This window comes from Schistocerca serialis, chromosome 1 (assembly GCF_023864345.2).
Source record: "Schistocerca serialis cubense isolate TAMUIC-IGC-003099 chromosome 1, iqSchSeri2.2, whole genome shotgun sequence".
Lineage (NCBI taxonomy): Eukaryota > Metazoa > Arthropoda > Insecta > Orthoptera > Acrididae > Schistocerca > Schistocerca serialis.
Window position 1 is genome coordinate 87,527,381 of NC_064638.1, and position 12,252 is coordinate 87,539,632.

At 45.2% G+C, this 12,252-nt stretch overlaps 1 protein-coding gene across 1 annotated transcript in view; it reads left to right on the plus strand.

Moving 5' to 3' along the window:
• The window catches only part of LOC126410704 (protein singed wings 2), a 214,768-nt gene that overhangs the window by 72,725 nt on the left and 129,791 nt on the right, over positions 1 to 12,252 (plus strand). Inside the window, exon 2 of the mRNA XM_050081347.1 lies at positions 33 to 146. Coding sequence (XP_049937304.1) covers positions 33 to 146 — 114 coding nt within the window. The remainder of the gene's footprint in view (positions 1 to 32; positions 147 to 12,252) is intronic.

The window sequence follows — 12,252 nt, forward strand, 5'->3', positions numbered from 1 at the left end:
GGATTAGCAGTGAGCTGTGTTTGTGGTTGCAGGTGGGCGGCCTCGGTGTGCGGGGAAGAGTGTCCGGAGAAGGCGGCGTGCCAGCGGTTGCGGGGACACCGCGTCGTCTGCTCCGGAGGGCTGCACCAGTTCGCCACGACCGCCGCGTGAGTAACCAACCGCCAGAAGCACCGTAACGGCGCTCCTCGAACGTCCTTCTATCTTTTAGTAACTGCTGACACGGTACAGAAATAGCGCAAGTGCAGCGAAACTGGACGAAATCAGTGTCTACAAAATAAAGGATAATTTCCAAAGAGCAAACTCAAACAAATTCATCATAAAATACTTAAATAATAACATGTTAACAGAATCTGAAGTGTCACTTTTTGCACAATAGTGACCGGTTTCGTTCAGTTTCAGTACATCTCTGAGTCTGTTAAAATTCATGTTAAACCTGATAATTCATTTAAAACAGGGGCGGCCTCGGCGTGCCATACTCGGCGAGTGTCTCGTGCAGCTGAAGGCTCGGCCTGTTCCTATTTGCTCGGTCCTTCTCGGAAGTGCTCGGAACTGCGCGTAGTATGGTGGCGTGGCATATTCCGGTCGGCACAACTCTCTTCACATCGAAAGAATCGTGTTGTCAGTGTTATTTATCCTATATCATTTTGTTCGTGGCATGAAGGACGTTCACAGGTCCAGTGGCACAGAAAGAGGCCATCTAGTGATCTGTCGTCACTAGCGTTTAAAAGTGAATGAAGAGAAGGGTGAGAATGTTCACTGTCTATTATGCAGTCGCATAAGCGACGGATACTGCAAATATACCATGAAACGATATTACAACACCTTGCAGAAAGAATTTAAAGGTTTAGTTGACAATGAAAGATCAAGAAATCACAACTGTTGATAGCCAGGATTCATTGTTCTGTACATAAGTTCTTTCTGCTAAATTTCCATGCATACAGCACGTGAAGAAATGGATGGTACGAATACTAAATTTTCTGAAATATCACGCAGCTTTTCACTGTCACTTGCAACAGTTTTCGATGGATTTTGCGACGGGGAGGTAAATAAAGTGCCGTTGAAGCGTTCACATGAATGTGCATATATAAATGTTCGTTAAAAAATGTTAGTGTAAATTTTGGCTCTCACGTAAGTCTCAGGGGATGATTTCCACACTTTATGCAATAGTACACTGTTCCACACACTCGCATTAGTTACAGGTTTTCAATTAATTTTCACTCAGACATGAGTACAGTTTATGCTAGGGAACAAAACAAAGGCCATTATTATAGCAAAATCATTTTTCACGACACAGTTCAATTAAGCTTTTTATCATCACTATTTATTGGCGTCGTCCTTGTCTTTCACACAATGAAATCAGCACTGGTGAGTCGGTTTACAGTTTTACTTTAACAATAATAATTTGACTCCGAGCCTCCAATAACAGTAATGTAGGCTGCTATAATCCAATGTTACTCAATCAACTCGAACAGAACCACAAAAATTTGTTCTAGCAGTTTTGGCACGAAATCACAGATCGCCACATGTTCACTTACCCCGAAGTATACCTCGTAATTCGTACTCACACAAATAATCGTAGCACTTCAAGTTCACCAAATATTTGCTTGCATACTTGCACCATTAAACAATACTCTTTGTAGAAATAAATTGCCTCGAAAAAAAAATCTTACTCAAACGACCACATGGACCACCCACGAGAGGGGCTCGCTCGCCACCCACCCTCCAAACGGCTGACCAACGACTGACCGAACGACTGACCCCTGGCCAAGATGGCCGCTCGCTTATATAGGCTCAGATGTCTACCCTCCCTTGGTTATACAAATACCAACATCAGCAGTTCAGGTTACAAATTTTGACATATACATCCGTCAACAGAAATAAGTACGTCATTAGCACCGCACTAAAATGTACATCTTATTTACCATGTTACATTAATTTCTAGGATTATTCTATCGCCCGTAAATCAAGTTTTAGTTTTCTACAAAATTTCGCCACTTAGCACAAATTTGTTTGTTTACATCTGTGCTGCAAAGTTTTAACATAGAACTGCATATAGCACTGTTTTCAGACGTAATCTATAGCCATCTACACACTGCACTGCTCAAAATCTTCGTATCTATAACAATTAACTAATTATGGGCGACAAATGTCAATAATAATTTGTAAACAATGAAAACTATTGCAAGTTAAGTGTATAGTATAACTTAACTAGTTTTGCCACCCAAAATATTATTAGTGCCGTTCTTTACGTCATGAATTTTCTATTGAATTTTATAAACAATTTTCCATCAAACTTTGTTTATTGCTCTTTACGGGCTTAATTATTTATGAATCTTAACATATGACTGTGGCACCCGACCCGCTGTGACGAAACGTTTTTAATGAGTGCTCGCTCATCCATGTAAGTTGTTATTTACTATTTTTATTAATCTTTCAGTATTTGTGATATTAACCATTTTTGAGGTTACTGTAACCTTTGCGTCTCGTGACTTTATAAAGATCGATCTTTCAGGGGTGCATATTGCTGGCCAAAATCCACTGCCGCATCGCTCTTCACTTTAAGTTACATAGTTCTCGCGTAATCCGCGAAAAACCAAACAATGTACCAAGCTGCGGCGGCGAAGACATCCCACCGACCGTTGCAAATCTCGCGCGGGCGCGCCACGCGCTTCCGCGAATGGCGCACCATGTCGCGCGCTCGCTCTCCACAAAGCAATCGCATACCAGACCTATTCATCTAGTAAGGGGAGTTTGTACAGTCACAATTTTTACTAAGAACTTGGACACTTGGTTAAGACAAGGAGCATGGCTACAACGATTTTTCGATGTAAAACTCGTTGTTCTTGAATTTATGAATGAGAAGGGAGTGCAGGAACGAATATTAGAACAATCAAAATGGATTGCAAACCTGGCATTTTAAGTGGACTTGACTGCACAGTGACCACAGTAAGACACTGCGAGATGAGAAACATCTTCTTGCTGATTTGATGAGGAGAAATTTAAAAACAAAATCGCGTTGTTGAAGCGACACATTCTGACAAACACTGTGTAGTTCCCTAAGCTCACTGGTGTCAAAGAAAACGCGAGGTTTGAAGAATTCATTGTGCCATTAAAAGAATTACAAGTATAGTTTCCTAAACTTTTTGAGGAGATTGCCAGTCGTACATCTGTTTTAGAGCTGTTTCCGATACCTTTTGCCGTTTCAGCTGATAGCAGCCTTGTGCATGTACAGATGTAACCGATTGATCTGGAACGTAACTCCCGTTTTAAAGACTAATCTTTTTATGTTAAAACCATCCAGTACGTCTACATTCGTTTTCTCACTCAAAGTTTCCACAGCTACATAATGAGGTTGCAGAAGTGCTACAATATTTGGATCAACATATTTGTGTAAAGGACCTTTTTTCGATTGTGACACTAAATAAGTCACTATCGCATGTCAGCCTGAGTGCGAAAATGTGTGACATGTTCTGTGTCTGCCCGTATGCCAGCAGTCTGTACCAGACAAAAATTATGTCTCCAGTGTCAAAAATAATTAAATAAAACTGAAAATTTTGTTTTTGTAATCTATGTTGTTGAGAATTTTTAAATACACTGAAACGCCAAAGAAACTGGTATAGGCATCCGTATTCAAATACAGAGATACGTAAAACAGGCAGAATACGACGCTGCAGTCGGCAACTCCTATATAAGACAACAGGTATCTGGCGCTGTTGTTAGATTAGTTACTGCTGCTAAAATGGCAGGTTATCAAGATTTAAGTGAATTTGACGTGGTGTTATAGTCGGCGCACGAACGAAGGGACACAGCATCTCCGAAATAGCGATGAAGTGCGGTTTTCCCGTACGACCATTGCACGAGTGTGCCGCAAATATCAGGACTCCGGTAAAACATCTAATCTCTGACATAGCTGAGGCTGGAAGATCCTGCAAGATCGGGACCAACGACGGCTGAAGAGAATCGTTCGACGTGACAACCCTTCCGCAAATTGTTGCAGATACCCACGCAGAGCCATCAACAAGCGTCAGCGTGCGAACTATTCAATGAAACACCATCGATATGCGCTTTCGGAGCCGAAGGCCGACTTGTATACCCTTGATGGTTTCACGACACACAGCATTACGCCTCACCTGGGCCCATCAACACCGACATTGGACTGTTTATGACTGGCAATATGTTGCCTGTTGGGACGAGTCTCGTTTCAAATTGTATCGAGCGGATGGACTTGTACGGGGTCGGAGACAATTTCGTGAATCTATGGACCATGTACGTCAGCGGGGGACTACTCAAGCTCATGCTGTTGGAGTGATATGGGATCCCTGATACGTCTAAATACGACTCTGAAAGGTGACTCGTACATAAGCATCCTGTTTGATTACTTGCATTCATTCATGACCATTGTGCATTCTGAAGGACTTCGGAAATCACAACCAGACAGTGTGACACCCCACACGCCCAGAATTGCTAAAGAATGGCTCCAAAAACATTCTTCTGGGTTTAAACACATCCGCTGGCCACCAAACTCCCCAGACATGAAAATTATTGAGCATATCGGGGTTGCCTTGCAACCTACTGTGCAGAAGAGACCTCCACCCGCTCGTACTCTTACGGATGTATGGACAGCCCGGCGGGATTCATCGTGTTAGTTCCCTCCAGTACTACTTTACACATTAGTCGAGCCCAAGCCACGTCGTGTTGCGGCACTTCCGCGTGTTCGCGGAGGCCCCACACGATATTAAACAAGTGTATCAGTTTCTTTGGCTCTTCAGTGTATAAAACGAAGTCATATGCGCCGGCCGGTGTGTTCGAGCGGATCTAGGCGCTTCAGTCTGGAAGCGTGCGACCGCTATGGTCACATGTTCAAATCCTGCCTCGGGAATGGATGTGTGTGATGTCTTTAGGTTAGTTAGGTTTAAGTAGTTCTACGTTCTAGGGGACTGATGACCTGAGATGTTAAGTCCCATAGTGCTCAGAGCCATTTGAACCATTTTGAAGTCATATGCAGTTAGACTGTACCGCCATTTAAAAGAGGCGAAATCGCAGGTTTCCCCCTCCCCCCGTACCCATGCTCAGTGTGCGATGGCAGAGGGGGAAGCGTGCAGATAAGCTGAGCACTACAGCACTTGTGTCAGGGCACCGCTCGCGAGTGCACTTCTTGGTCGTCCCTGTTCTAAATCATATGCTAACCTAATGTCGGTCACCGCTTTAAAGGAGCATTCTGGTGGCTTTAGAGTGCCATAGATGGAGCAGAACTTATATCCGATGGACACGTGACTTCTCCACACTCACGTCAATCATAGATTTGCAGTCAGTTGTGGAAAGTCATTGCAGTAAGATGGGTCGTCTTGGAGACGTGACAGGATGACTGAAAGGAGCTGTCGGCTTTGGACGAGCCCATGATCCAGTTTGTTGGTGTATCAACACGGACTGTCCAACCTCTCTACAATCCGAGGTTTACAGCTTGCAGCCATGTAACCCGGTGTCAGAACAGTGATCGGAACAGAGAGGATTGTCACGCCTTGTCACAAACAGGTTTTCATGGTCCGTCTCAATCAGTTTCCGAGTGAACATTGCGAGAGCAGAACTGCATGGAAAGGACATTTAGAGTCGGCTACCTCGCAGAAAGCCATTGCTCACAGTGGCACATAAACCTGCGTGTATTCAAACCACACAGAAAGTGGACATAAGCTGACTGGAGGTGTGTAGTGTGGTCAGAAGGCTCACTGTTTTCTCTTTTATCAAATGGTGCAAAACATCGCTGCTTCAGCGACCCAGTTAGGCGGTTAACTTACAACGTGTGGAAGGTGTAGGTCAGACACGGAGTTGTTCCATCATGTTTTGATAGCATTTTTTGCACCATGGTTTGGGCCCACCCGTTCACGGCACCGTTAAAATGAATAAGATGCTTGTTTCGATATTCTCGGTAACGAAGTATTGCCCTTTTTCTCACATCCTCACGCTGAGGATGCTGTGGACACTCCCTTCTTTCAAGATCACACAGAGCCGTGTTCACGGGGCTGCACGCACACTGTCTTGGTTAATGAACGCTTGGCCATCGTATCACACCTCGATTGCCCCTTACATCATCACCAGATTTTAATCTCACAGAAAATATCTGGGTCCTTTTGGAGCAGTGGATGAAACGTATAAATCAACATCCTCGCGGTCTGCAGGATCTAATCATCAATGAGTGGCTTCCATTGGCTATGACACACCTGAAGAAGGTGAATTTTCGAATTTTCTTCTCCGCCGAATTTCGTCCATTATAAAGGGTGGCGACGGTGTTACCTGGTATTGTCTTACTGTCTCTTGGCTGTTGGACAGCTCTTTGTCCTATGTGCTTATGATAATAGTAACTGCAGGGAAACTAGTCACTTCGAAGTGCTGCCAACACCGAACCGAACCATAAAGAAACTCTTTCAAGATGCACACTGAAATACAAGCTATTTTCACTGTATAAATTGCAGGATATTTAAATTTTTAGTTGTTCGTGATTTTATCGTTGTAACTGACTGTGCTGGTCCTTCGAACGACGGAAAGCAAGGGTAAACCAAAGCACTTCTTTAACCCAGATGCATGCAGCTCTATTGTACGTCATAATGGCAGTGGCACCCACTTGAGTAAAATATTCCAGAGGGAAAATAGTCCCCCATTTGGACCTCCTGGTGGGGAGTAATCAGAAAGACGTCCTCATCACACGTTCTACGGGTCGCGGCGTGGCACGTTTGATCCATTTCTTAATCGGCAATGTAGCTTAGAGAATTTAAACAGGAAAATGGGTTGGTTGACGTTATATGTAATGGGAATTAGCGAAGTGCGGTGACAGGAAGAACAGGACGTCTTGTAAGGTGAGTACAGTGTTATCAACACAAAATCAAGTAGGGGTAATGCAGGAGAAGGCCTGATTATTGGTTCAAATGGCTCTGAACACTATGGGACCTAACATCTGTGGTCATCAGTCCCCTAGAACTTAGAACTACTTCAACCTAACTAACCTAAGGACATCACACACATCCATGCCCGAGACAGGATTCGAACCTGCGACCGTAGCAGTCGCGCGGTTCCGGACTGAGCGCCTAGAACCGCTAGACCACCGCGGCCGGCTGCCTGATTATTGTAAAGAATATAAGAATGTAGATAAGTTCCATGAAGAGCACTGCGAACGGATTATCATAGTCCAGATAGACACGAATGCAACATCCATCACAAATGTTCAAATATCTTCATGTTGTAGCCATCTAATGTTTTATAAATCATGAAATTTTATTATTTGTGTATTAGTTACTTGTGCACACTATGTGCAACTCCTAGCACTGATTTACTGTACATACGTTTGTATTAAGTTCTATAATTGAACTAACACGGTTCTTATCGCGGAAACAATACGACAGTAGACTAGTAATGAAAGACATTTCCATAATTCATTTGTGACGGGTTTCCCCACTTGCGTCAAGTTTCCATCATGAATTCTCTTGAATAAACATCTCCAGATTTACATCCCTCGTTACTTAGCCATCATTGTTTCTCTTATGAGCTCGAACCAAAACTAACAGAGCGCATTTTAAAACAAGTCCTCCAAATACAGCAGTAGCAGTTTTCTTGCCCTAACACTCGCTTTGCCTTCGTCAACAAGAGTTCACGCTACGCCAAAGCACAACTTTTCCGTGTTTCATTATTATAATGTAGCCACATTAGTCACTCGTAACGAGCAGTTACATAAACTGTAAAAATTTGTTGCATTTCAGCTATTTTTCGGTTTACTTTTGTGTTTCTACTCTGATTATAGGTACGTACCTATTTATGTGTTTGAATGATGCCAGGTCGCAGTAAAAATTTCGTAATTATGTTTTCACAAAGCCAGCTATTGCGGAATACGAACAAACGTTTTTCGAACCGTTTGTGTCGAATTTGCTACTTTCTTTAATTGCAAGAATATGGTGTTGCGCTCGAAATTATCTCTTCTGCATACTTGTAAAATGTTTTCTTCACTGAATTACGCAATTATCTTAAAATAATTTCTAACAGTGTTACTGGTAATAGAAAACAGCAGTTGAATTTGTGGTTCAAATGGCTCTGAGCACTATGCGACTTAACTTCTGAGGTCATCAGTCGCCTAGAACTCAGAACTAATTAAATCTAACTAACCTAAGGACAGCGCACACATCCATGCCCGAGGCAGGATTCGAACCTGCGACCGTAGCGGTAGCTCGGCTCCAGACTGTAGCGCCTAGAACCGCACGGCCACTCCGGCCGGCTTGAATTTATGTTGTTACTTATTAAGCACCTTTAACATACTAAGTTTCAAATATACGTAGCCTACAAAATTGAAAATGCATGTATGAAAATGTTAGGAATCCCTGATTTAGAGATAAACTCTGATGTTGACAGTGTTTGGTTTGTGGGGCGCTCAACTGCGCGGTCATCAGCGACCGCACATAGTCCCAATTTTATCACAGCCCAATCTATTCACTGTCACTAATGATGATGATATGATAAGGACAACACAAACACCCAGTCCCCGGGAAGAGAAAATCCCCAACCCTGCCGGGAATCGAACCCCTTGATCCAGAAGCAGCAATGCTAGCCACTTTTTGTTCGATATAGTTCGTTCCGTTTGGTCTGGGCGGACGTCACACCACATCCGTTGATTCCTTGACTCAGTTTTTTTATTACAGAGAACACGCAGCCCTCTGACCGAACACGCTCAACTACCGTGCCAGCACTACTAGATCACTAGACTACGAGCTGCGCACAACGTGCACTCTGTATAGCACTGTGCAGTGTATGGCAAGAAATAGTTCCCATGGTACCCACCTGGAAGGCGGTGCGTGGGTCTGTTCCTGTGATCTGCAAACTAGGCCGAATGAAGGAAGCGAATAGGAGCAGGAGAGGTAAAGCACTTCGGTACTGCGTATAAAATTAAAAATGTTTACTATAGGCAAAAACAAGTTAATAAATGGTTACATAACTTTGCGATGATGAGCACGTAGGTGCGAAGCCGTGTTCCGGACGTAAGTAGTACAAAGTCTCAAAAGCAAGCCAACGGACATTGAAGTTGATGATGATGATGATGATGATGATGATGAAGTTCGGTTTGTGGGGCGCTCAACTGCGCGGTTATGAGTATCCGTACAAATTCCGAACCTTTGCTCAGCCCAATCTCGCCACTTTCATAATGATGATGAAATGATGAGGACAAAACAAACTCCCAGTCATATCGAGGCAGGTGAAAATTCCTGTCCGCGCAGGGAATCGCACCCGGGACTCCGTGCTCGGGAAGCGAGAATGCGACCGCGAGACCACGAGCTGCGGACGCTGAAATTGAAGCCACATTTCCAGGCCGTCTGCTCCTGATGAAATTGGGTGAAAGCAGAGCGGCGCTCATTGAGCCCCACAGCGTAGGCTGGAGGGCGCTGTGGTCGGCGTAGCTCGTCCGCTCTCGTAGTGCCAACCTACGAGCGTGCACCTACGTTGTGGCTTCGGAACTATCGATACCACATTCCTGTTCTATTCGCGTACGGTTTGCGATAATGGTTCTGTGTGGGCTGTAGTTAATCTACACGGTCAATCACATTAATGTCATCACCGCCTGCCGGCCGCTTGTGGCCGAGCGGCTCTAGGCGCTTCAGTCTGGAACCGCGCGACCGCTACGGTCGCAGGTTCGAATCCTGCCTCGGACATGGATGTGTGTGATGTCCTTAGGTTAGTTAGGTTTAAGTAGATCTAAGTTCTAGGGGACTGATGACCTGAGATGTTAAGTCCCATAGTGCTGAAAGCCATTTTTTTCATCGCCGCCTATGTTGGACGTCAACGTCCAATAACCACTCACAGATGGCAGGTGGCAGCATTAGCATTGAACGGTATCTAAAGCGTGTTGGTGGAGGGGTTCGGGGACAGTACAGTCGTTGTAATGCGGAAATGGAGTGGTTTTTCTGACGTCCGAAAGAGGGTGATCATTGGCTTTCTGGCAAAGGGGGAAGTATTTCCGAAGCGGCTAAGTTTGTAAACTGTTTGCGTGGCGCCATGGGTAAAGTAAACCGTGCACGGCGAAATGGCACCTTCCAAAACCGGCTCCGAGCCAACTGTGGTGCACCATCGGCCATACATGACAGGGGGTGAACGACGGTTGCGGAGATGCTTTCGGTAGTGAAAAATGGTTCAAATGGCTCTGAGCACTATGGGACTTAACATCTGAGGTCATCAGTCCCCTAGAACTTAGAACTACTTAAACCTAACTAACCTAAGGACATCACACACATCCATGCCCGAGGCAGGATTCGAAACTGACTGAAGCGCCTAGAACCGCTCGGCCACCGCTGCGGCTTTCGACAGCGACTGACAGCCCGGATGAACCAAGGGGCTACAACCAGTGCTTCCTCAGTGACCACTGAGCGAACGTTGCTGCGTATGGACCTTCGCAGCAGGCCCCTAATTCATGCACCGGTGCTGACTGGCCGTTGATTGGCGAGGAAGGCTTTAATTTGCACAACAGTACCAGAACTCGACGTCCACTGAGAGGTATCAGGTGGCCTTTTCAGATGAATCACGTTTTATGCGGACAGATGGCCGTTGGCGTGTACCGTGTGAAACGTCTGGAGGCTTAGACCCTGCAACAATCGTAAGAAGGGTCCTGGCTGGATGGCATTCCCTGGGTGATCTCGTGTTTTTAGAAGACATAATGGTTCAAAATGGTTGAAATGGCTCTAGGCACTATGGGACTACGGGAGGTCATCAGTTCCCTAGACTTAGAACTACTTAAACCTAACTAACCTAAGGACATCACACGCATCCATGCCCAAAGCAGGATTCGAACCTGCCATTGTAGCAGCAGCGCGGTTCCAGACTGAAGCGCTTAGAACCGCGGGGCCACAGCGACTGGCAAGACATAATGGATCAACACAAGTATGCATCTGTCCTTGGGGACCCTGCCCATCCCTCCATGCAGTTTCTTTTTTCCTCCCCAAAATGACGTCTATCAGCAGGACAACGGAATGTGTCATACGGTTCGTAGTTCACGTGCGTGTTTTTAAGAGCACCAGGATGAGTTTACCGTACTGCCTTGGCTACCAAACTCCCCGGTTTTAAAGCCAATCGAGAATCTGTGCGACCACTTCGATAGGGCTATTCTCGCCATGGATCCTCAGCCAAAAACCTTGCGCAGGCAGCCACGGCGCTGGAGCCGGAATGACTCCACATGGCTGTCAGTAACGTCCAGAACCTCACTGACATTCTTCCCGCAAATCTCGTAGCGGACCGCGCTGCAAAAGGTGGATATTCAAGCTTTTGATAGGTGGTCACATCAATGCGACTAAACAGTGTAGTGTTGCTGCGGTCAGTATGGGAGCGATACTTCGCGGCTTGTAGTACATTCCTCAATGCTTCACTTTGTTGGCAGGCAATCGTGGTGCCAATCTTCAAGCGTCTGCCAGTTCAAGTTTTACAGCTTCTCTTTGACGCGCTCTCGTGCACCGAACGAAACTGTGACCATTTGCGCTGCTCTTCTTCGTATATGTACGATATCCCCTATTAGTACTACCTGGTATGTCCGCCTCTGGTAGCTGAGCGGTCAGCGCGACGGAATGTCATACCTAACGGCCCGGATTCGATTCCCGGCTGGGTCGGAGATTTTCTCCGCTCAGGGACTGGGTGTTGTGTTGTCCTTATCATCATCGTTTCATCCCCATCGACACGCAAGTTGCTGAAGTGGCGTCAACTCGAAAGACTTGCACCAGGCGAACGGTCTACCCAACGGGAGGCCCTAGCCACACGGCAGTTCAATTACTACCAGGTATGAGGTCCATTCAGTACAGTAATATTGTAGGATAGATAGCAAAAGAGTTTCGTAAACATTGCATTTTTTTAATATGCCTTCGAATTAACTGAAGTCCACCATTCAATTTCATATCCATGGAGATTGTGAGAGACAGGTATTTTGGTGGGCGTAGCAATTGTGACTGACTTACATTTTCATCAGACGATACTATATTTTTGTGTTTAGTGAAGGGAGATATCTTACATTTCCGAGCATTTAAAGCAATTTACCGATCTCTGCAGCATTTTGAAATCTTATCAAGATCTGGCTAAATAAGAAAATGGTTCAAATGTCTCTAAGCACTATGGGACTTAACATCTGAGGTCACCAGTCCCTATTTAAGCCTAACTAACCTAAAGACATCACACACATCCATGCCCGAGGCAGGATTCGAAACTGTGACCGTAGCATCAGCGCAGTTCCGGACTGAAGCGCCTAGA